This window comes from Pagrus pagrus (assembly GCF_965226575.1).
Source record: "Pagrus pagrus genome assembly, chromosome: 16".
NCBI classification, from domain to species: domain Eukaryota; kingdom Metazoa; phylum Chordata; class Actinopteri; order Spariformes; family Sparidae; genus Pagrus; species Pagrus pagrus.
The window spans coordinates 19,898,624-19,922,945 of NC_140200.1; the positions used below are offsets into that span (position 1 = coordinate 19,898,624).

Below are 24,322 nucleotides of genomic sequence, written 5' to 3' on the forward strand. Positions count from 1 at the left end.
ACCACTGCATATAATGAAATGCAGTTATGATTACTGTATGACAGTAACAGCTGTTGCATTATTGATGATGTGCCTCCTGCAGCCATCCAAAGAAAAATGACGGAGTATCATTTCAATTAGTTAGTGACAGTTCCAGTAAAAAAAGAAAAGCTGGAAAATCCTCAGTATCCTCCACTCTGATGGAAAAAAGATCTGAATGACTGCTCCAGCTTTGGGATTTACTTGTGACCTTCTCCTTTCTTTCTCCTCTACAGGTCAGTTGAAGCTGAAAATGAGTGCAGTAGGGGAAAACCCCCTGGACCCTGCCACGCCAGAGTCACGCAAGAGGAAGGGCTCACCATGCGACACATCAGGGCAGAGGTAAAGAACCAGCCTCGTGTTTTTTTATTTTGTTTTTTTGTCAGTGGCATTACATGACATACAATATGTTATTACACTAGCAGGCAAAAACAAACAGCGGTGCCAAAAAGTGGGGTCTTGAAGCAAAAAGGTCTATTATGGTCATTTTGTTCCCCGAGCTCAAAAACAAGATTGTTTTGTCCCTTCTAACATAAAAAAGTAAATAATTTACATTCATTAACCCGATTGATGAGATAATAATGTAATTGAAATTGTCACTTAAACATCATCATCTCAGACACATTATCTCAGTATTGTAGCAGAAATATCAAAACAAGGACGATCTTCACACTCAGTTCATACTTTTCTTTCTAACCATTAGTCTAGAAATCAGTTAGTCGATGGACAGAAAATTAATCGCCCACTGTTTGATAATCATTCCCTTGTTTCACTTTTTTAAGCTAATAGAGCACTAATGGATAAAGTCATGTCAGAAAGCATCAGACATTAGGTACCCAAACAGTGTTAGATAACTTGAGTTCATACAACGTCCTGAAAGTTTAGAGGATGCTTCTCTTTCATCGTCATGTTTTCAAGGTCAAGAATATGCCAGTATATTGGAATAGACCCCTCAAGAAAATGCTTGATTTTCAACATAACCCTGCGTTTCACCTACATAGTCACTCTTGTAAACCACCACCAATACTTGAAATGAAAAAACAATTCCCTCGTCATATTTGCTTGTTGTCTGCTGGCGTTGAAATGAGCGAGCATTAAATTCTCATAATCAAAACATACAATTAGAGATGCACCGGAATGAAAATTCTTAGCCGAAGCTGAAGCTGAACATAAGGAAATACTTGGCCGAGTACTAAATAGGGAATAGGCTACCGTAACCTACTGATAATTTTTTCTCTAATTTATTTGCTAATCTGTACCATTGCATAAGTTAAATTGCTTTCAATTTAAGCTTTTTAAAAACCAAAATTAAAATTGAATAAAATACGTTTTAGACAATAGACCTTGATGGCATCAACAAAAATGTACAGAGTGCATGTGTCCATTCCAGCAGACAAAAAGCACAATAACAGGAAAATGAATAAAATAGCTACACCGGGAATATAATGGACATATACTGCACTGACTGAAAAGCTACAGCCATATCTGTAGACAACAAAAGTGGACTATAGGCAAAAACTCACAACAAAAGAAAGATCTTCCAGTGGGCTCAGTATATTATTTGGATGTCTTGATATAGTATACTATATTTAATCAGTTTGACTAAAGCATTTATTTAACTGTATGTATTGGAACACTTCCTGCCTCTCTGAAAAGACTCTGCCAGTGAACTCTGTCTCAGTGTAAAGGTCTTGGTGCTGATGAGGCCTTTCTCTCCTCCTCCTCCTCCTCCTTTCTTCTCTGCTGCGGCTCTGTGATCTCTTTCTCGTGTTTCTTTTATTAAGTTTTATGTGTTTAAATAAGTTTGCGGTGTTGCCACAGTAGTGAACAGCTTTCCTACACACATCACAGTTCGCAACGTTTTCATTTACGCCTGTGAAGTAGCTATAAACGACGCTCCTCTTGCGTTCAGCCATCACCGCATGTCGGATGAAGCTGGTGGTCAGAGCTGCACATACACAACACAACGACAGCAGAGCAGTGGGGAAGTGAAGAGAAGGCTTACATGTGTTCATGTGGTGGAAGGTTTTCAGATAGCTCTACTTGATGATGAAATATACCTAAATGAGCACAGCGTAGTAAAGTGAGACTGAAACTGATCCATTTGTAACGATCCAATTGACGCTTGAATCGATCTACAAAAGAAGTATGTGGTATTGGTAGTATCAATATTTTTGGATTGATCCACCCACCCCTGCTATTTTGTAAAGCCCACAGTTTGAGTTGCTGCTTTCTTTGTAATCAGTAGGCGCATTCATCGACTCCGATATTCATCTGAACAAATACCTTAGGACTTTTACTCAAGTACTGTTTGTATAGGTTTTGATATCTTTACTTTTACTCAAGTATGACTTTTGGGTACTTTTACAAGGCTGGTAACATTCAGATGATGGTAAAGGCTTTGAGAGTCTGGAAGTCTTTGGTTTAGATACCTTAAAAGTGCTTAAAAAAGAGCTTGAATGTTACTCTTAGAAAGCTGTGTGAATGCTGAATAATGTGAAGCCTCTGCATGATGAGGAACGTCAGTTTATTGAATGAAAACTTCAAAACATAATCATGACAAATTGCTCCGTGTAATCAAACTATTTTCTGTGGATCTAAATAAAGACTTATCTCATCTCCCTTCACTTCTCATGCTCCTCGCAGTAATTTGGCCTCATAAAAACCCACTTACTCCCTCTAGAGAGCTCAAGAGTGGCTTGATGAGTGACGATGTGTTGTTGGAGGACCCGTGGCTCACAGAGGCCTATCAGTCACTGGTACTTGGAGCAGAGTGGAGACTCTGAGAGGCCTTTTTCAGTGCTGTCTTATGTGTGAAGTTTTTAGTATCTGTAGGTTGAGAAAAAGGAAATCCTGTCTCAGTTTAGGGCCTGATTTTAGGGCTCAGGTTAGATGGAGCTTTAGGTTTCATGTCGGTCCTGTAGTAGTTAAGGAATGAATGTTCTCAGTGTGTTTGTGAGAGAGAACGTCTATAAGGCCTGATAGCTGATGTAAGCTGATGTAAGAGCCCAGCTAGCATTTCTACAGCGACTACACGCAGCAGCCACTGACCTGCGCATTCACAGAGCAGCGTCCTCCCCCTCCTCACCCCTCCCTCCCTCGGCCACCACGCCTGTGTGTTCTGGCTGGCCAATGCACTGACCTACTTTTGCTGTTGTCGTCTCACACACACACACACGCTCACACTCACATATACACACATTCCTTTTTTCATGTTTACCGCATACCTTGCTGTAACTCGTCGGGTTGGACGTATGTTATTGAAACTGGAGAATAAAGTGAAGCTCGAGGCTGAGAGTAGAGACAGAAGAGAGCGGAGTTAAAGGCACATTTGAGCCTGTTTCTAAATATTTTGTGTCAATGTTGAGCTACTTATTTATGGCAACTTTCATGTTTACATGTTACAGAAACTTAACAGGCAGTTAGATGAGAAACCTGTGAACTTAAACAGCACACTGTGATGTTATTTAAACCACCTGTTCTTTTGTTGGTTTTCTTTTGTTTTGTTTTGTTGCTCTTTTTTTGACAAAGAAACCAGTTCCAGTTGTTGAATTCTGTGATGTCAGGCGTGGTGAACAGAAGGTTAAATGCTCCAGTAAACTACACTTGATCTTTAGTTACATTCACTACCAAGGATAAAGTCTGTAGCTAACGATTATTCAGTAATCCACTGATTATTTTCTTGATTCAATGTATTATTTGCCTGATTCCATATCAATAATTAGGGAAAAATAATGCTGTTGTGGCCAACGGTGATCAGTTGGCATTAGCTTATTTCAGATATATCACCATATATACATATATATATATATATATCATCATATCTGTAACAATTCTTACCAAACAAATTAATGTTATTTGTTATTTATACATTTATTTATATTTTATATTTTTGTTGTTTTGTAAATAACAGCTATTAGCAGATGCATCATTCTAGGCATTTAAAGCCCTCGATTAATGCTGTCTGCCTCTAAAATCCAGCATTAATCGAGCTTTAGGACCAACAATCCAAAACATAAACATATTAACTTTACTCTCATAGAAATATTTACATTTAAGTAGCTGGACCATGTGGAATTCTCTCATTTCTGATTCATCAAAAAGAAAACTTACTGATTAATTTTGTGGATCAACAAATCGATTCATTACTTATCATTTCATCTATATTAAAGATATATTATACTATTAGTGCTCCTCTCAGCCAAGAAAACAATAAACTAATTTTAAAATCAGCTCCACTTTCCCTCCGTGCCTCCGTCTTCCTCCTGGGGATTTCCCGCCGTGCTCCCTCGTCGTTCTCTCAGCAGGATCTCCTGTAAAACGACAATTATTAACATTCGTCTCGTCTCAGCACATCCTCTGCTCTCTCACCAGCTTCCTATTTTTCTCCTCGTACTTCCTCACTGCTTTGTCACTCACAGCAACTCAACAGTTTGACATAATGATAATTACAGTGTGTTTTGTAAAGTGTCTTTGAGTCCCTTGAAAAGTGCTATAGAAATAAAATGTATTATTATCATTTCCCTCCAGGGACGAGTACAGTTTTCAATACTGACTTGTTCCAATACAGATTATTTTAAAACTTTTCATGCAGTGTAAATGTATTTTGTGGAGAAAATGGATTTGCTTCAATAATATAGATTTTGTCCAAATTAAGTTACAAAGTATTTATCTTCATTTTTGTTTTATTAATTGACATCTTTTAGTTTTTAGATGGTGTTTTGTTTGATTAATTCTGTTGTTTTAACCGCTGTTTGATACAGATTCTAAAATATGTTTTGTTAATAATCTAATACGGATAATACTCAAAGCCACAGTGTTACTTTAATAATGTGCCAGATTAGTACACAGCAACATAGTTTGTATTTCTTGTGGTCAAGGTGGTGTTGTCAAGGTTTAAATAGCAGAAAAGATTGATTGACAGGAAATCAATGAATGCAATTATTTTAATAATTAATACATTTTTTAACATTTCCAGTTTCTCAGATGTGAAGTTTTGCTGCCTCTCTCTATCTTACATAGTAGTAAAGTGAATATCTTTGGGTTTTGGACTGTTGGTTGGACTAAAAAAGGAGAATGAAGACATCAACCCAGGAACTTTTTTCTTTGCTTTTCATAGAAGAACAGAGCAGTTGACTAATTTAGAAAATAAACAGAAGATCAATTGATATTGGAGAAAATCATTAGTTGCACCTCTGGTTTCAAAATGACCATAGGCCAGGGATCACATGTTTGAAACTCATGATTGTCTACGTACGTGTCCTTTTGTCCCCTGCAGTCTGGAGAAGCGGAGACGGGAGCTGGAGTGCCGCTACATCGAAGAGCTGGCTGAGCTGCTGTCGTCCAACATGGGCGACATCGCAAGTCTCAGTGTCAAGCCCGACAAGTGCCACATCCTCAAGAGCACCGTGGACCAAATCCAGCAGATGAAACGGCGTGAGCAGGGTGAGGGACACGCACACGCAGACACACACATACACGCACATACACACAAACACACTGGACTGATTTATGAGAAGCTTAACCATTTTCTCACCGTTTCTTTTTCAAGGAACAAAAGGCTTCTTTCTTCAGCCAGTTGTTGTTTGCCTTTTCATCGAGGTCTAAAGACCTTAGGCAGATTTGTCCACTGATGTATGAAAAGTAATTGAAACACATGTCAATGTTGTTATTACTCAACATATTTATGTGTGACTTTACAACAATAATTATGACAATATGTCACATTACAATATTTGTCGAAGCTTGATGGACAAAAAACTAACAGTTTTGTGGCTGCAGATGTTTAAAAATGGTGGCTGTAAGTATTCTGCCAATCAGAAACGTTGCAAGTCCTACTTCCAACATTCTTTTTACTTTTGGAAAGTACGACCCCTCGAGCAGGGACTTTTCGGGTGGTCTAATAATGTACACTGAACCTAATTTAGACGCTGGTCCTTGTGGAGGAAACACACTGAGTTCCTCCAAAAGTTCCTAGTTCCTGGGGAAAGTTCCTGCAGTGGAAACACTTGTTTATGTCTTCTGTATTCAGTTTTTTTCAATTCTGTTTTCTTTTGTTTCCTCCGGACAGAGAAAGCAGCTCTTCTGTCTCCAGATGATGAGGTGCAGAAGAGCGACATCTCCTCCAGTAGCCAGGGGCTGGTGGAGAAAGAGGCACTGGGGCCCATGCTGCTAGAGGTGAACAATCTCACACACACACACACACACACACACACACATATCATCTACACCACCATTGCTGGGATTTTTACTCCTGACACAACGCACAATCAGATTTTCTTCTTTCTCCTTCTCCTCCTCCTCCTTCAGGCCCTCGATGGGTTTTTTTTCGTTGTCAACCGGGAGGGCCGCATAGTCTTCGTTTCCGAGAACGTGACGAGTTACCTTGGATACGCCCAGGAGGAGCTGATGACCTCAAGTGTCTACAGCATCCTCCACGTGGGAGACCATAATGAATTTGTTCGCAATCTGCTGCCCAAAAGCCTCGGTGAGTGAGCTGAGAAAACTGTCTATCTGTCGAATATTTTGCATCCTAGATGTAAGGTGCCAGTGGGTATTATGTTTTAAAAGCTACTTGATAATTTCATTTTCAGTATTTTCACATTTCATGCTAATGAAACCCACTAAAGAGGCAGTAAAGGTCAGGAGATGAGTTTTGGCTGGAAAGTCAGTTTACAGTCGTTAATTAACTGGGATAATTGATGGAAAATACTGTATATAAAGCTGACTTGAAGAGCTGTGAAGAAAGTTGGGTGACAAACTGTGGAAATTGTAAATGAACACAGCTGTAAGTGCTAAACACAAAGCTGTATATGTGCTCGTAGAGAGGGGAAACGGTAAAGAGAGTGGGCGGGTTAAGTGAGTGAGTGAGGGAGGAGTGAATCAATGACTCTCTGCACTAACCTTATTTTAATTTTTAGCTACAACCTTGAGAAGAGATTATAATGAAATCGGAGGGGGTTGGGGGGGGCGGGTCGTGTAAGGACAAAAGATAACAGTTGGATTTTCTGTTGAACTCGTAATCCCTTTTAATTTTGTGCCATTCACCACAGCTCCCCTTTCTTCTTGGAAACACACAGATCCTTAAAACCTCACAGAGAAACTCAAACAAATAACATGTTCGCCCTGTCAGTGAAACAAACAGATTGTTCTTACAGGAGCGTCTCTCAGTACATCTGTGTGTGATTCTAAGAAGTATTACAACAGTTGGTCAAAATGAGGAGGGAAAGGCAACTTTTTAAATAGATTTCTTGGAAAAAACAAAAACCTGAGATCTAAGAAGTTGTTGTGCAGGACAATAAAGAACTTACACTTAAATTAATTCTTCATATTATAGTGTGAAGCATCTGCAAACTCCTGCTGCATTAACTCTGCGTATTGAATTGAGTGTACACAAGTTTTAGAAGCTTAAAACTATTTGAAACAATTGAAAGAAAGTCAATCTGCAGAATTTAAGATTTATGAATATTATTATTGAATAATCATTTAAGTTTTGTATATACAGTAAAGTAACACTAGAACAAAGAAAGGTGATGCATGATTGAAAGTGCAGGGTACCTATCAACATGTGATAAACTACAAACAATTACAAACGGTACACAAAGGTGATTCTATTCAACACCATGTCAAAGTTTAATCTCTCGTCATAGCCTTTTTATGGCGTTACTATTGATGTCCCTATTGATTCAACCCTGCTAAAAGCTTACAGTGAATAACAGGAAGTTAAATTATTTTTGAAGCAAATCGTAAGTTGTGTCAGCGTCACATTTCACAATATTTCATATCTCAAATTGCAGATGAACTTGTGAGTCCTGCTTGGCTTTTGCAAGCTCATGCATGGATGACAAGTATGCTGTTCATCTGATGAGTGATATGTTCAAAATGAGCAAAACAGGAACTATTTTTGCAACTTGCAAATGTAGTGAAAACCCAGGACAGCCCTAGTGTGAAGAGTTTAAATTTAAAAGGCATAATAAGTTTCATTTCTGCATTGAAATGTCTAAAAATGACTACATTATATCATCCCACATGTTTCCAGCAAAGTTCAAATTCAGACATCTGTAATTTTGTTCTAGGTAAGGTGTATTTAATGTTGTCACCCTTTCTACTAGTGCTAACTTTGGGGAAACACCAGCCGAAAGTTGGTGAAGCAGCTAGCTCGACACTCTGTTGTTTACTGTTATTTGTGTTGCTCACTTGTGATGCAGCACGATTATATATTTTCATCTGCAGTGGCAGTTATAGACTAGTAAAGACACCAGCTCCCATGAGCCCATTCAACTTCATGATGTCATCAAACTCCGTCTTTTATTATTGTTTTGATGTAGAGACCCCTAGTGGCAGAAATTAAATACTGTGTGTTTAAATCAAGGGCAAGAGAAAATGTAACAGAAGCAACAATGATTTGATCTAATTTAACTGCATCCAGTATTTAAATATCAGTTGTGTTGACCATGTTGTTGTCAATTTGCAACAGTTATGCAAAGTTATCCCATAATATGTTTGTATGTTTATAAACTAAAGTATCTTAAAGGTGCCTTTAGGAGTTTTCTGTTCACATTAAATGTTACCCACCAAAACACAACACGCATGTCCTTTTGGCCTAAAAACCATGTTAAGTGTATTCCTTTCCTCATAAAATATTACAAAACCATTTTTTGAGGGTAATGTAAAACATTTATTTGAAATTAGTTGTATTCTTTCCTGCCTTTGCTGGCGTATTGCTGTGTTTGTTTATCCATTTTCTAACCAGCGGTGGCAATAACCGCCACGAATAAGTCCTTGAAATAGTGTGAAAACATTGGCAGGGTTTTGTGTTGCATCACATAAGAGCAAACAAAACAGTGACCCACTCATCAAAACAAAAACTCCACTGTTTACCTCTAAGATACTCCGAAGGGAGGTATTTCTTTCCTTTGTGTTTATAACTGTAAATTGCAGTTTACTCCTCAATATTAAACTCTGTGTTTATTTTCCCTTTTGTCCAGTAAATGGTGTGCCGTGGCCGCAGGAACCTGGCCGAAGGAACAGCCACACCTTTAACTGTCGCATGCTGAAGAGGCCGCCGGACGAGGTGGATTCAGAAAATCCAGAGGCTCGACAGCAATACGAGATCATGCAGTGTTTCACCGTGTCACAACCACGGACCATACAGGAGGAGGGAGAAGGTACAAGCAAACACATAAACGCCCACACAGTCGGCAGGCTTTTCCTACACTCAGACAATAGATCGTACATGTTTTAAAGCCAATATCAATAAAGAGAAATGATGCAAGAAGAGCTGATCATGATATGGTAATTAATCTTTTTACCTTTATTTTTACTTTAAGACTTTTGTTCCCATTATCTTGAAAATTGTTATATGAAATGTATTTATTGTATTGAATACTTTTTTATTTTCCCCAACCCAATATGACAGTTTGATGAAACCTCATCAGAAAGAAAAGCAGTTTTATAACCTGCAGTTTGTTGTCTCAAGATTCTTTTATTTTTCTGATTGTTAAGCATTTTTGTGAGGTCTAATTTTCCTTCCTGATTCTACAAAACCTGAAGTCACTGAAATCCAGGAACTGAAACCTCTGTGTATACTGTATTTGGTAAAAAACAATAAAAAAAAATATGCTGAAATCAATATTATTACCGCTTTAACCATCTCGTGCTTCTAAATTGAGCTTCTAAGGTGGTCAGCTGAGGTGGCTCCAGTATACACTTGGTGAATCAGTAAACATTTTTTGTTCATGTGGAAAATTGCAATACGGGATCATGAAACCCAATCATTGAAATGTTCCACATATGACTCACTGAAATTGTCTCATTTTGGTGAGTGGAGAGAAACATTTCAATATGGAATAGTTTTAGCTGTTTATTTCAATTTTTCATAATTTTTCATATTTATACCAAAAAAATTAACAAACTTAAAACTCATTGAAAACACATTTTGGGGTATTTTCATGATGCATTTATCTCTATTTTTCTTGTGCACAGTATGTGGGCTGTGTCAGGAATGAATCCAATTTAACAAAGTAATCGGTTTGGCACGTTGTTGATAGATAATTACTAGTTCTGCAGATTTCTTTAACCCATCTTTGCCCTTTTTAACTCACGAGTGAAGGTTTTAATTAGTGTTAAAGCAAAGTTCAGACCAGATTTTTGCAGGACAGTTCATTTTTTTTTCTTTGTTATCATGGCCTTCATAAAATTGTATTATTTATTAACTGTGCCATACATTTGATAAAAATCTGTCCTTGTGGATCATAGGATTGTACTTACAGTATCTTGCTTCTCTCTGTTTTTGTGTCAGATGTGATTGACAGCTCACTCCTCAGACATTTCTACCTTTGATTGGTTGTTAGAAGTTTGTTATAGTCATACAGAAGAACCGAAATGAAGATCGGATTTTTGAGTTTTCACAGGCTGTCATACAACGAGTATTAAAATCAATATACATCTAATATTTCATGTAAATTAGGTGGTAATGTAAACCTGGATCATGTTGCATCTTTTCTGTGGCAGTTTTGAAATTCGTTGACACAAAAGTCTCACCTGGACTTTTAATTAATTTCTTTCTTTCGTCTTGGTTTCCTGTTTTTCTTTGGCTTACAGAATGAGACACACACTAACACACAAACCTCACCACACGTGTCCTCTCTGTCCTCAGACCTACAGAGCTGCCTGATCTGTATTGCCTGTCGGATACCTCGCTCCCAGGCCTTCAGCACTGAGTCTTTCATCACGAGGCAGGACCCCACAGGTAACACACACACCCATGCACACATTGTATGAAAGTTAAAATTAGGGGTAGAGGGCTGATATTCAGCATTTTTCCAATCATCAGTATCTGATTTTTCTGTCAGATTGCCCATAAAATAATCGAAATTAAAAATGTGCTATTTTGGCTCTGATGCAGCATCCTCTCACACAATTCCGCCTACAACAATATCTGACTGGTAACGTGTCACAATTATTAGCCTATAAACACTGAATAATCTGAATCTGCAAGGTAACCAGTAAGTACATTTTCAAATAAATGTCTTGGAGAGGAAGTATAAAGTAGCAGAAAATGGAAATACTCAAGTTAAGTACCTCAAAATTGCACTTAAGGACAGTACTTGAGTGAATTAAACTGAGGTTTATTTCATCACTGGTTGTTTGAAATTTTGACACAAAGATTCTCATTTTTACTGCAATTTACCATCTGTTCCAAATATCGATTTTCACTCTCCTTGATTTCTAATAATGGGTATCAGCCCTGAAACAGCCGTATTGATCGACCCCTTGTTCAAATATTGCATACAGATGATTGATAAAACAGAACCAGTATTGGCCTGTCTGCTCCAAACTTGCCAAAGCTTTGGCATAAAATACAATCGTAATCCTGACAGCTGTTTTTATATCCTCTGACAGTTTTTCATCAACTGCTGTAAACTCTAGATATTTATAGTCATTTCAGTCAGTTTCACCAAAAGTCGTTTTGATGCTGGAATACGATGGCACTTTTAGAGATGTGCTCCACATCACCACAGTCAGAGACGGTGATCATTACAGGAATGCAGCAGAATATACAGACACTATATCCATATCCCCACACATTTGTTTTCTTATGTTATATAAATATGATGCATTTGAGGATTTATTCATTTCCTAAAATGCTCCAACTCCAAACCATAGAATTCTTCATGGTGGGTCACAGTATGACCCCTGAATATGTGGAGGCTACTGCAGATGTTAAACTCTGTGTATACTGATCTTTTCTGTGTGTGTGTGTGTGTGTGTGTGTGTGTGTGTGTGTGTGTGTGTGTGTGTGTGTGTTTGTGTGTGTGCGTGCGTGTGGTGCTCCGCTCCAGGGAAGATCATCTCCATAGAAACGAGTGCTTTGCGAGCGACAGGCCGGCCTGGCTGGGAGGACCTGGTCAGGAAGTGCATTTACGCATTCTTTCAGCCGCAGGGCAAAGAGCCCTCCCACGCCAAGAAGCTGCTGCACGAGGGTGAGTAGCCGCGATTGATTGTTCAGCTTTACTCCCAGAAATCATTGACACCCTCTCTGCAGGCTTCGTCATGGTTACCAGAGTTCATCCATTCAAATTCTGCATCTCTTTGGAGTAAGTGTACTGTACATGCAGATGTGTCTATAAGACAGCACAGGAAAGTTTTAAAAGGCAAGCAGAATAAGAGGGATCGGATTAGATGGCTCCAGTCGTGGGCTGCAGATATCAATGAATTGATTGATTGTTTTATTCATTAAACCTCGGAAATAGTTAGAGCCTGAAGTTAGAGGCAACCATTTTTAAAATAGTTTTACTTTGGGCAGACCAACATGCCAAAACACAAAGATACACTTGATATGCTGTTATATAACAAAAGACAAAAACAAGCACAAACATCCCCGGTAACCATCAAAGATTTTGTTTTGAAATATAACTTTGAAAACAAAATTCTGCTGTTTGGCAATATGTCTCCTCTGATGTCCTCGAGGAGTGTTTGGACCTCATATATGACTGTCAGATGGGAGTCCTGTAGACAACCAGGCTGGGGGAGAAGTTCCTTAATACAGATTTGTGTGATCGCCTGTCAAGGGCAAGATTCTGGTATCGGAAGCGTTCTGGTTTCCATTTGTAGTCCGAGTAGTAAAGACATTTGAGAGCGCTTTGGTTGCAAATAAACAGTCCGTGTAGAGCAAAAATTGATGGAACACATTGGCTGACATGCTTTGTCCAAAACCAGACGGCGTGTTCATATTAGTGTTGTCAAAGTAACAAAATATTGATAAATACCAATCGTCTCCTCTCCAACAGCTAGATTGACATCCTCTGGATTTTTTCCCGTGGTATCAGAGATGGTATTGAATATCGAAAGTATCAAAGTTAGAAATTCCAGTATTGTGTGAACACTGCAGTATGCAGATAAATCAAGATTCGTCTCCCAACTTCAACTTGATTCTTGTGTCTCCAGTTGCTAATCAGACTGTAAATAATAACCAGCGCACAGTGGAGTAAGCCTATCAGTTATCTGGAGATCTACTGGCTACGCCGGAAGCCCTGGAACATTGTCCGTTCCTCCAGAGGCTAAATCATTGCCAGACAATAGCCAATGAGTCCTGAGACTGGCTTCCATCTCGCTAACAAAAGTGGACTGAGACAGACATATTCCAGCTGTCACTGCACTAAAACCAGTTTTAGCCAGCGATTTAAGTGCAGAGATGGACAGACAGTTAATTTCAAAATCCTCTGCTCTTATGTCTGTTGAACACATGTGGTAGAAACTCTTATTACATGTTGACATCATGTCAGATGTGGATCCAGTAAATCCAAACCAAAGTTATGTAATGTGGTGGAGCCCAGGAGAAGCATCCAAGACCATCTTCTTTTCCAACACAGAAAAATGAGCTTTTCCCCATCCAGGTCAGGCTGCTGTTTCACGTGCAAACCTTCTTTTTATTCTTAGATATAATAGATACATGTTGATGATAGGATAAAGATTATATAGACCAATATTCGATTATACCAACACTGAAAACACTAATGTCATTTGGGCCTTTGGGGAAGTCAGTGCTCTAAAAGCCTGAAAACAAGAGGTGAGACCGAAGTCTAAACCTTGTTTTTGTTTCTTTCTCTTGCCTTCGGTGTGTTTATGTATGTTTTGGTATTCAGTGATGACCCATGGCACCGCTATCAGCCCGCTGTACCATTTCACGTTAAGCGATGGCACTCCGCTCAGCGCTCAGACCCGCTGCAAGTTCTGCTGCCCCCCCAACCCTGACGTACAGCCCTTCATCATGGGCATTCACACTATTGACAGGTACTGTGTAGGACATGTTTTGGAGCACAGCAAACTTAATGAAAATGTTGTTGTTCTGCCACTTGGTCTCTTACAGTCACCTTTTCCTTCTCTTCTTTCTTCCAGGGAACACAACACTGCTAGCTCTCAGGAAAACACTAACCCCAGCCTTCCACCCAACCTCGGCAGCCTTGCCCAAACTCCCTCCCGCTCCCCCTCCCTTCTTGCCGGCAGCAACTGGACCCAAGGCTCAGGCGCTGCCACCTCGGGCCTTCACCCCAACAACAGCAATGCCTCCTCCCACGGACACAACCCAGCCACACCCGCAGGCTACCTTACGCCCAATCGGACCTGCTCCCAGGTCAACAGCCCCTCTCTTTTGAGCAGCCCACTCACAGCCACCCCTACCTCTTTTGTGTCACCCAGGATGCCACGTGCCAGTCCTGGGTTAGGGGGAAGTCCTCGGGTACCGGGGAACCCCTTCTCTCCTTCCACACCGGGCCTCCATTCCCCAGCCGGGGCACCAAGCAGCGGAGGCAGCCTCAACAGGCAGCAGTCTGGCGGGGACGGTAGTAGCAGCGCCAGCGGTGGGTCGACGGGACCCTTCTCCCTGTCCTCTCCTGTCCCTCAGAGACAAGCCAGTACGCCCACCGGATCCTCTAATCGGCCGCCATCAACAAAACCACCAGAGGGAGGAGAAGGAGGGGGTGAGGACTCTGTTAAAGCCCCCCTTCCTTCTGCCTCACAACTGGGGAACCCCCGACCCAATCAGCTCCTGGATAGCAATGGAACAGGAGCTGAATCTAACAACAACAACAACAACAGCATCCACTGCAACTCATCACCTCATCCTCCAAACCCTCCCCCTGCTGCCCCTCAGTGCCCCGCCTCCCACAGTACTCTAACAGAACGACACAAGATCCTGCACCGGCTGCTCCAGGACAGCAGCCCCAACGACTCCTCCACCACCATCGAGGACGGAATAAACAAAAACCAAGTCGAGATCAAGAGGGAGCCGCCCGCCAGTCCTGCTCTGACCGCAGCAGCTGCCAAGTCCAGCTCCAGAGAGCCACAGGACCATCAGCTGCTCCGCTTTCTCCTTGATACAGACGAGAAGGTGACCATTAAGTATAACCTTTACATCTCGTCTGTTCTTACAATGTTCAGGTCTTTGTTTGTTTTCATTGACATGTATTTAGGACTCATTTCATTCTCAAAAAATCCCCCCCAAGAAAATCAGTTTTTACTTTAAATCTTTAAAAAAATGATAGTAATTACGCTCATCCCTTCTAAATTATATGTCAGCGATGGCATCCACCTTGTAAAATTTATATTTTTAACTAACTGAAGTGTAATTTGTTTGCACAGGACTTGGGCGACCTGCCGCCTCCATCAGCTCTAAGCCTGCAGACGGTTCGAGTTAAAGTGGAGAAGAGAGCCAGCGTGGACGGAGGGACCTGCTCGGGGTTGACTGTCGCCGTAGGAGCAGGATCCAAACCTGCAGGAGTCTCCAGCAGCACCGCATGCGTCAGTCCCAAATCGAGCCCCATCGGAGAAAACCGGCGAGACAGCCGCAGGGACAGCCGAGACTCGGTACGGTTATTGACAACGTCTTGGTGATCTGTAATATCACAAATTCACATAAAGATTTGATCTTCATACTGGTATGGAAAAGTTTAGTAAGAGATAACAGATGTCCCATGAACTCGCTGTAAAAAACGTGCTTGAATACGTTTGAGGTCATTCATCTTCATTCATCATTTTTAAACTGTATAATATCTCACTCGGTACATAACTTGGTTATAAATCTCAAAAAGAAATACTTTTAAAGATCCAGCACGTCCCTGATCAACCCACACAGGTCATGCTAATTATCATGCCTGATAAGTTCTCTATTCAGTAATATGTGTGGGTGGGTACAAACTGCATTTGACTCTCCTTCTCCTCTCCTCTCAGCATGATGTAACGGATATTTATCAGTCATAATCACCAGAATTTTAAGTAAAATAAAAGAAACCCACCCCAGAAACCCATTTGAACACACACTGCACAAGAAAAACTGTAAAAGTAGGCAGTGGTGATCAAGTATGAATCAAGATTGTGTTACTGCGTAGCTTGTTTCTCACCAGAAATGTTCTGGAAACCTATTTTATTGTACTGTTTAGCTGTGATATCAGAGCTTTGTACCAGGCTGCCGTGTTGAAAACTACTAATGTGTATGCATGGCCACCCGGCTATGAAAGCAAAGAACAGGACACCATTTTTCCACTATATCTCTGAGTAGCAAATAATTGTTTGTTGCTATATTGATGTTCAAAATCTCACATCAAACCTTTAAAAGCCTCACCTAAGGGAACTCAAGAGGCTGTGCTTATCTTCACAACCACTTAAACCCAATTGATACAAACACTGACTTGGGAACCGTTCCACTTTTAGGGACACGCACTACAGTAACAGAGCTGCCAGGAAGTGCTGTCGGACTGGCGTGACAGAGCCAGTTTAACCAGTACCTCATGCAGAGCTACATGACGAGCAAATTCATCCGTGACAGCAGTCTTTTATTAGTCAAAACAGGTTGAACATGCATTCAGCAGATATTAGCTACTCCAGACTCTGTCCAACTTGTGGCCAGACAGACTAGGGTTTCTGTTATCTGGTAATGACCTTTTTTTTAACCGGGAAAATCTGTTGAAGGCTGACATGTTCATATCTCTTAGTCATAATGTCTGGAGAAAATAATTCCCTTTAAGCACAATGTGTGTTGTATCAAAGGTGTAGTCATGGAATTTGGAGAAAGATATTTGGTAGTCAAACAGCGATGCTTTGGGTTGGTGATGCATGCTGTGAACGGTCTCCATGAACTGTTTTTAAGCTCAATAAACACAGATAACATTTGACCAGAACTTCTCCCATAGGTCCAGGACATTGAAACGGTCCAGGACACCTGGAGCGGCACCAAATCCTTCTAATAGAGCCCCTGATTCAGACAGTCATAACAGCCAAATCACCACAGTAACGGCCTGATAATTGAAATGTACATCCTCCTTCAGGGGTGGCACTCATGCATGCTCGCCACTGTTGTTTCCAAATTTACACTCTGTGAGAAAGATTACTTCACAATTAAGCGTTGGAATTTTCCTCCATTGAGCTTCGCTCCTGCATTGGCAGTTGCCTGACAGCCGTTGTAAATCATGCTGAATGTTTATTTTCTTGGACTTTGTCTCCACTGTAGGCTCAGCTACCAGCTGCAGCCTTTGAAGCTCACTGGCCTTTGACCTTTTGTCTCTCTCCATCTCTCTGTCACTGATCCTCTGCCCCCCCTCCTCTGCCACCCATTCTTCTTTAATTCTTTACTTTCACACCATTACACCATTCATTCCTTCATCCCGTCTTTCCCCCCATCTTCCTCATGTCTATCCCTTCTCATTTATTTCTACTCTACTCTCCGTTTCCCGCCCTCAGATGTCTGGTGGCCCTGTTGACATGGACCCTCTCACCCAGCTGCTGCCTGGTCTCAGAGGCCCTAGTGGGGCCAAACAGGGCAGCGAGGATTCAATAACAACCCCTGGAGGAGGCCCCCAACTCCACTCTCCGGCCCCCCAGCCCCCAGCTCCGCTCCAGTCCCCCGTGCCTCAGCTCCAGTCCCCCCTGTCCCAGCCCCAGTCCCATCCCCAGTTGCAGTCGCCATCACCTCAGCTCCATTCGCCTTCCCCGCAGCTCAAACTGCAGTCACCCACTCAGCTCCAGCCCGGCGAGGCCAGCACTCCCCGCAACGTAAATGTGAAGAGAGAGCCGCCCGGCACTCCGAACAGAGGTACATGTTCAACTTAGCAGAGACGAGGAAGGAGTTAAGAATGGTATACTGCCAATGGACTGTGGGGTTTTAAAGAACAGTAGAAATATTTATTACTTGAACATTTTTATAATTTCATGTCAAGAAAATAATAAGTAAATAATAAATCTATTATTTATATTTGTTTATTTTTATTATTTTTTCCAGTAGTCGTAGTTGTATCCGGTATAGTAGTGAGGTTCAGACAGGTCTCTATATTTATTTATTAATTCATTTACCTACTCATTGTTAGTCTGTGTGCCACCTTGTGGCTATAAGGTGGCATTGCAGTGTCACAAGACAACATCAACCAGAATAATTTACCTTTCTGCAACATTTCAGAACAGTAGAGAATTCATAATGTCTCTAATAAGTCTCAAAGTGTCCATTTTATACACCAAAGGTGTGTGCATCATTATATTTTTCTGTTTTTTCCTCATTTTCTATGTGCTTGTGTTTGTCTTCCAGGCCTCAGTGATGGCGGTCCTCCCTCTGGCTGCAGCCTCCAGAGTCAGTCATCCTTTGACTTCTGCAACCCCCCCACTCCAAGCCAGACACAGGCGCAGGGACAGGGAGACAGCAGCCCTTTCCCAGAGGCAGAAGTTATCAACGCATTCAGTTCAAGCACTGGTACACATGATTTAATGTGATTTCTTTTATTTTTGTGTCACGCACGCAAAGTGCCCAACCCTCGTGTGTTTACAAGACACCAAAAGAACAGCTGCAGTGGTCAAACATTTTATTTCATTTCGAAATTACAGTTTATTTAAACAAAATGTTCAGCCACCTCCTCCAAACAAAAACAGTTCCCTTCCTGATGCAGAAGTTAAGTTTTTCATAATCATCCAGCCAAAAGAAATGAACATCAATGAGGGACATTTCACAAAAAAAGTATGTCCCTTATCTCCTCGTAGACGAGGTACCAAAACAAAAAATGAACCTCTTTCTCAATTTCATCTGTTTCAAACAACAAACTCTTCGCTCCTCCTGGGGTGGCATGAATTCTCTTACGCCTACATAGTTGTATAACACTTTAATTTGCCTCATTTAGAAATGAGTAAATAACTTTGCAACCGTTGGGAAGCTAGCAGCTGTGCGGGTCCAACGAGGGCTCCAGTGTGGATTTTTCAGTGAGATTCAATTTCTGCTTAGTTTTTTCCTTTTGCTTTATGCTCATATACAGTAACTATTTAGACATTCATGTGACATCACTGCAGCAAACATATTCTGCTAACTGAGGTTGTCCTGGAAAAAGTAGTGTATATAACTTGACTGTGTATTACAGGGTTGATGTTATGCAAGCATTATAAAAAATAAAAAAAACCCACAAAAAACAGGTGAACAAAAAATAGCTTATGTCTCGGGTTATCCCTGTCAGTCTCAAGGGCCAATGGTGCTCCTCATGATAACTGTGCATGTAGTGATATATACAAGAAAACACACTGTAATACAGTCAAAGTATAGCAGTTTATCATTTTTTAAATTTACTAGAAATTTCCTTGAAAGTGATCTCATGACAGCTGTAGGAACCCTGTTTGTTTGTAACTTGATGCTAAATCTTTGTTGAGCCGACTTCTATATAAAGTTTCAGTATTCCAGCATCACTACTGGGTGCGGTCAGACTGTATTCTGTTACCTATATGACTCCACAAGTGACATACCTTTAGTATAACGTAGACGAGAGCAGCACAATGCTACATCATCGGAGCATGGTTTTTAAGGATTTTGAGCTAATGTTAACTTACTGCAAGGTGCTACATACTGTACATGAATCTGATGAGTCTAAATTCAGTGTTAATTGTTCTTTTATAAAGTGTTAGTTGTGGATGTACATCTTTTTTAATCTGTTCCAGGCCTGACCAAGATGGACGTTGGAGACTCCCAGTTCCAGCCTCTGGCGCTGTCCGACACCTTGTCCTTTGATGGTCTTGGAACACCTTTACAAGCTCCCTTGGCATCACCACAAGAGTAAATATTACTGTACCCTCAATACTCACTCCTTTTGTCAATGTCTTTTTAATATTTCTGTGTTTTCCAGAGGTTTGTGGATGACTTAGGTGCACATAATCAGCAGAGGAGTTTGGGGGTCTCCCATGAAGGAAATCGTATTCTATTACAAAAAACTATGTGTGCTCCACCTAAGCCTTCTAATATTCTGGAAAACCTGATATTCTGTACTGAAAGTGTGGGAGAAAAATGCAGAAACAAGAAAAGTTGATTGAACCCACTGACATTAATGTGATAATGTGTACCTGTGCCATAAAGACGCTGTGTTTCTCTGTACGAGCAGGCAGTGTGTGCCGTGTACGCTGGATGAAGTGCTGGGCCCTCCGACTACACCCGAAGGCCGAAACGATGAGAAAGCTCTGTTAGAGCAGCTCGTCTCCTTCCTCAGTGGGACTGATGAGAGTGAACTGGCCGAGCTGGATAAAGCTCTGGGTATCGACAAAATTGTACAGGTGAGTGTGGAGTACCAGAGAGAGCTGAGCAGTGGATGTGTGAGCAAAAGTGCCCCAAATATATAATTTTAAGATCATTAATTGTACATTGTGATTAATTAGAACATTGTTAAGAGCCTCAGCTGGCCCTGGCTCTGACGATTAGTACCCAGCTGGATTTAGCAAAAACCCTGCTGGACTTCTTTCAAGTAAAACAGAAGCTGTTTGAGCTGCGAGTAATCCCCAACTTTACTCCAGTTCTGCCACCAAACTGCATACTTCCAATGTTGCTTGGGTCAATACATAGGCTCATGTGCATAATGAAGTAGAAATGCATAAAGAAAAGTCAAGAGAATATACAGAAATAAATGCTTTTGGGGAATGAAAAGCAGGAATGTAACTTTGTGCAAATTGCATTTAATGGAAGAAACATTTCAAAATATAGTGTAAAAGGAAAATGTCATCACTCTAAATGTCGGTTGTTTGATATCTTGTTCTTTGAATGATATGGCTACGAGCCGTTTCCATTTAAAATAAAGAAACACCTCATTAATATCTTTTTGTTGTATTTGCTGCCTCTTTCCAGGGTGGCTGTTTCGACCCTTTGGCCCAAAACTTCCCAGCCCAGCAACCCACTGCCAGCCCAGGTTCCATGGACCCTAAACTCCCCACCTACCCTTCCCAATTTACACCAGCTTCTCAAGCTCAGTTTCCTCCAGAGCTGGCCACGGTGGGGACACAGGGTCTGGGGTTCGGAGCACCCAGAGGGGCTTTCCCAGGCAGGACGACGGGCATCGGGCTGAGGCCGGGCATGACGCGACCGCAGGGGATGAGCGCTCAGCTCAGGCTGCCTCCCAACCAACTGCGCCTACAGCTGCAGCAGAGGCTTCAAGGCCCACAGCAGGTGAGGACACAGAGGTGGTGGTTTGTTTTTATTTATTAGGACTGTTTTTTATTTGGTGTGGAAGGTGTTGCTGCTTGTTCTGCTACTACAACACACTTTGAGGATCACTGCAATGGCCCAAATGTGTTTAATATTGGATGGATATTCTTTGAGATCATAAAGTCATACATTTGCAAAAGATTTAAATTGTTAATATATATCTTAGATATTCTCTAAGACTAAAATGTCTTAAATTTGTGAGGAAAAAAGCAGAATTGCTGAGATTTAAATCATAGATTTGCAAGACAAAACTTGGGTATTCTCTGAGATCATGAAGTCATACATTTGCAAGTAATAACTCAGAACTTTTTAGAATAGTTTCAAATAAAGTGTTGAATAATATGGGGAAAAATAGTGTTGTTATTTTTGTCAAGGAACCACATCGCTTGCAAATCTGGTTGTATGATAATGTGGTGATTCTTAGCTAAAGACTTTATAATCGCAAAGAATATTCAAGGGTTTTGTTCATAACTTTGTGATTTATATTACCCCCCTCCCCTCGCTCTTTAATTTCTTCTTTTTATTTTTGTTTTTATCTATAATGGCCCCCATACCCCGTTGTTGTATTCACAGGATTCAAACGCTGCTGATACAACAAGTGAAAGAAAAGAACACCATTGAGTTGTTTTCACACTCTCTGCGCCCTCAGTGCTTTCATGTGCTCTACACCGTTTACTCGTTGCAGCCGACTGTGAAGCGGTTTAATGAATAGCATAAAATATTGACTGGTAGCGCTCTGACTCTGAAGCTAACCATATCATAATGGGACATCTGATTGAGTTGTATAGATTTTTATCGAAATGCTCTTAAAAGAACTCTCCACTTCACTGTCCTCCATTACCACTAATATTTAGCTCCTATTCCTCGCTGCCCCTCTTTACATATGTATTTGTTTTGTCTCATTAAATCCTGCCCTTCCTACCATCCTTTCACCCTTCTGCACCTGACCTGTAATTATTTCCCTCTCAGCTCCAGAACAGGATGGCGGGCATGAATCCGTTTCCAGGAGGAGCCCAGCATGTGAACATCGGGATTCGTCAGGGCGTTCAACAGCCTCAGATGCCCTCACAGGTGAGTCACAGCGGCAGCGTATGACACTCGCCTCACCCGTAACCACACACTGCTGTTTTTCTACACAGCCTGAGAGACTACAAATTAATGTGTTTACATAGATTTAATTACTCTGTCTATAGTATTCACTTTAAGCTGCTGTAATCAGTGAATAATGAGGTTTGTTGTGTATTTACTGCTATACTATACTAAAATAGACAACAAGTTCTCATTAATAAGCTCTGATTTTCTCTCAGCAGCCTCCACTGAATGCCCAGATGCTGGCCCAGCGTCAGAGGGAACTCTACAGCATCCAGCATCGCCAGCGCCAGCTTTTCCAGCAGAAGGTCATGCTGATGAGGCAGAACATGGCAGGAGCTCCGACCGGAGCGGTGGCGTCCCTTGGAACTGCCAGGGTCCCCAAAGGTCCCCCAACGACGCCACCACAGCAGCAACCGCAACAGCAGCAGCAGTTTAACTTCCCACCAGGGTACAACCCAATGACGGGAAAACCCCCTACCTCACCAAGTCACTTCAGCCCCATGACCGGGGGCCCTCTGGACAGCAAACTGTCCGTCAGAGTTCCCCCGAACAACCAGACGCTGATGGGCAGCGTGCAGGGCCAGTTCAGCAGCACAGTGAACTCCTCTTTGCAGCCGGGCCTGTTTCAGCAGTTTGGAGGGTCTGGTGAGTTCAAGGAAACAATCTCAACCACAGTTATTTACTGAACCAGACTGATAATATCCTACATTTTCCTATCAAATCAAAATGTTTGTTTTGCTACTGCTTATTGTAGATAATTATACTTAAACATTATAATATGAAGTTATTGAAAGCCTTCAAATTCACAGTTGTAAAAATTCCTAGTGAGGTTTTTCATCTTTTCACTATGTTGTTAATCTTAGATGAATATTATAAATATATGATGAACTACAGGGTTCATACAAAGTTTGGAAAATGCTTAATTTTAACCATTACGTTTTCAAGGCTAGAAATATATACTTGGAATCTGAATATATTCCTTGAAAAATGCTTTATTTTCAACATAATCCGATGTTTTATCTCCACAATCATGTAAATCAAAACTCTTTCCAGATTTGAAACAATCCCTTCATCATATTTACTTTATACTACTGATTCCACAGTTCTCCAACAGCACAATTTTAGTTTCCATTTAAAGCTCACGATGCTATTCAAATTTCGATATAAGCATTTTTATTTCAGCCATGACGGCAAGGCCATTGTTAGACTATCGTGTTTTGATTTGTACAGATAAACAGATCGTTAGTTTTGTGCCATGGCAGCTGTCATTTACCGTTTCCACATCGTATCAAGTGAGGCTTCCGGTGACTGGCAATTCTTGGTTAAGGTACCTTGAAAGTGCTTGAATTTACTCCAAAAAAGCTGTACAAGCAGCACATTTTGAGAATTTTTCCAGCTACAGTGGATGAGCAACAGTCGAGAAAAATAAACCCAGATTACCTGTCGAGTCTTCTTGTGGTCCTGTGCTGGACTTTTTGTCAAACAGTTTAGTTATTTATCTTCAGTGACCTAACTTTTCCTCTTTCACAGCTTTGGTCCAGTCAGACCCATCTTTCCCTCCTGAGATGAGCCCGACCAGCCCGTTGTTGTCACCTCAGAACTCCACCTCCCAGAGTCCTCTGCTTCAGCAAGCCCCACCTCCTGGCTACCAGTCACCAGACATGAAGAGCTGGCAACAGACAGGCATGAGCAGCAACAGGTGAGGAAGTCCACACAGTGTATTATCCCATCATGTATCAGTGAATTACATTTGTATATATAAAAGAGACCGTTTCACAGGCCTTCAATGTAACATGCATCTTCTCTGGTTGTTTACAGCCTGTTCAGTCAGTCAGGACAGAGTGCAACGCAGCCCTTTGGCCAGCAGGGGGTGTACAACAACATGAGCATCACCGTCTCCATGGCAGGAGGTTCAGGTGGTGTCGGCTCGTTACCTCCCATTGGGCAGCCCGTTGGTATGAGCAACAGTAACCTCAGCAGCGTGGGCTCAGTGTGCAGCGACCAGCAGGTTAGTGACTGAGAACCTCCGGGACTCTGTTTTCTGACCACTTACCTTCCTCTCACTGACTTTTAACATGTAGTATAAATATCGTTTGGTAGGTAGACCATAGGTAGATATTTGTTCTGTGATGATTTAAAGGTTTTCTGTCTTTGATATCTATTGAGCCTGTTTTTTATTGGGTTTGGGACACATGAAAGTTACAGCTTGTAATGGTTTGGTTGGTT

At 41.2% G+C, this 24,322-nt stretch overlaps 1 protein-coding gene across 3 annotated transcripts in view; it reads left to right on the forward strand.

Annotated features, from left to right (window-relative positions):
* The window catches only part of ncoa1 (nuclear receptor coactivator 1), a 72,977-nt gene that overhangs the window by 38,730 nt on the left and 9,925 nt on the right, over nucleotides 1–24,322 (forward strand). For 2 of the 3 annotated variants that reach the window (XM_084377110.1, XM_084377111.1), the window contains exons 3-21: nucleotides 255–360; nucleotides 5,297–5,463; nucleotides 6,089–6,195; nucleotides 6,328–6,505; nucleotides 9,006–9,185; nucleotides 10,676–10,768; nucleotides 11,862–12,002; nucleotides 13,665–13,812; nucleotides 13,918–14,908; nucleotides 15,160–15,384; nucleotides 17,254–17,605; nucleotides 18,092–18,253; nucleotides 19,477–19,591; nucleotides 19,914–20,082; nucleotides 20,648–20,965; nucleotides 21,974–22,075; nucleotides 22,312–22,741; nucleotides 23,627–23,795; nucleotides 23,915–24,104. In XM_084377110.1, the coding sequence (XP_084233236.1) occupies nucleotides 272–360; nucleotides 5,297–5,463; nucleotides 6,089–6,195; nucleotides 6,328–6,505; nucleotides 9,006–9,185; nucleotides 10,676–10,768; nucleotides 11,862–12,002; nucleotides 13,665–13,812; nucleotides 13,918–14,908; nucleotides 15,160–15,384; nucleotides 17,254–17,605; nucleotides 18,092–18,253; nucleotides 19,477–19,591; nucleotides 19,914–20,082; nucleotides 20,648–20,965; nucleotides 21,974–22,075; nucleotides 22,312–22,741; nucleotides 23,627–23,795; nucleotides 23,915–24,104 (4,326 nt within the window). In that variant the 5' untranslated portion in view covers nucleotides 255–271. The remainder of the gene's footprint in view (nucleotides 1–254; nucleotides 361–5,296; nucleotides 5,464–6,088; nucleotides 6,196–6,327; nucleotides 6,506–9,005; nucleotides 9,186–10,675; nucleotides 10,769–11,861; nucleotides 12,003–13,664; nucleotides 13,813–13,917; nucleotides 14,909–15,159; nucleotides 15,385–17,253; nucleotides 17,606–18,091; nucleotides 18,254–19,476; nucleotides 19,592–19,913; nucleotides 20,083–20,647; nucleotides 20,966–21,973; nucleotides 22,076–22,311; nucleotides 22,742–23,626; nucleotides 23,796–23,914; nucleotides 24,105–24,322) is intronic. The other variant, XM_084377112.1, reaches the window with a different exon arrangement.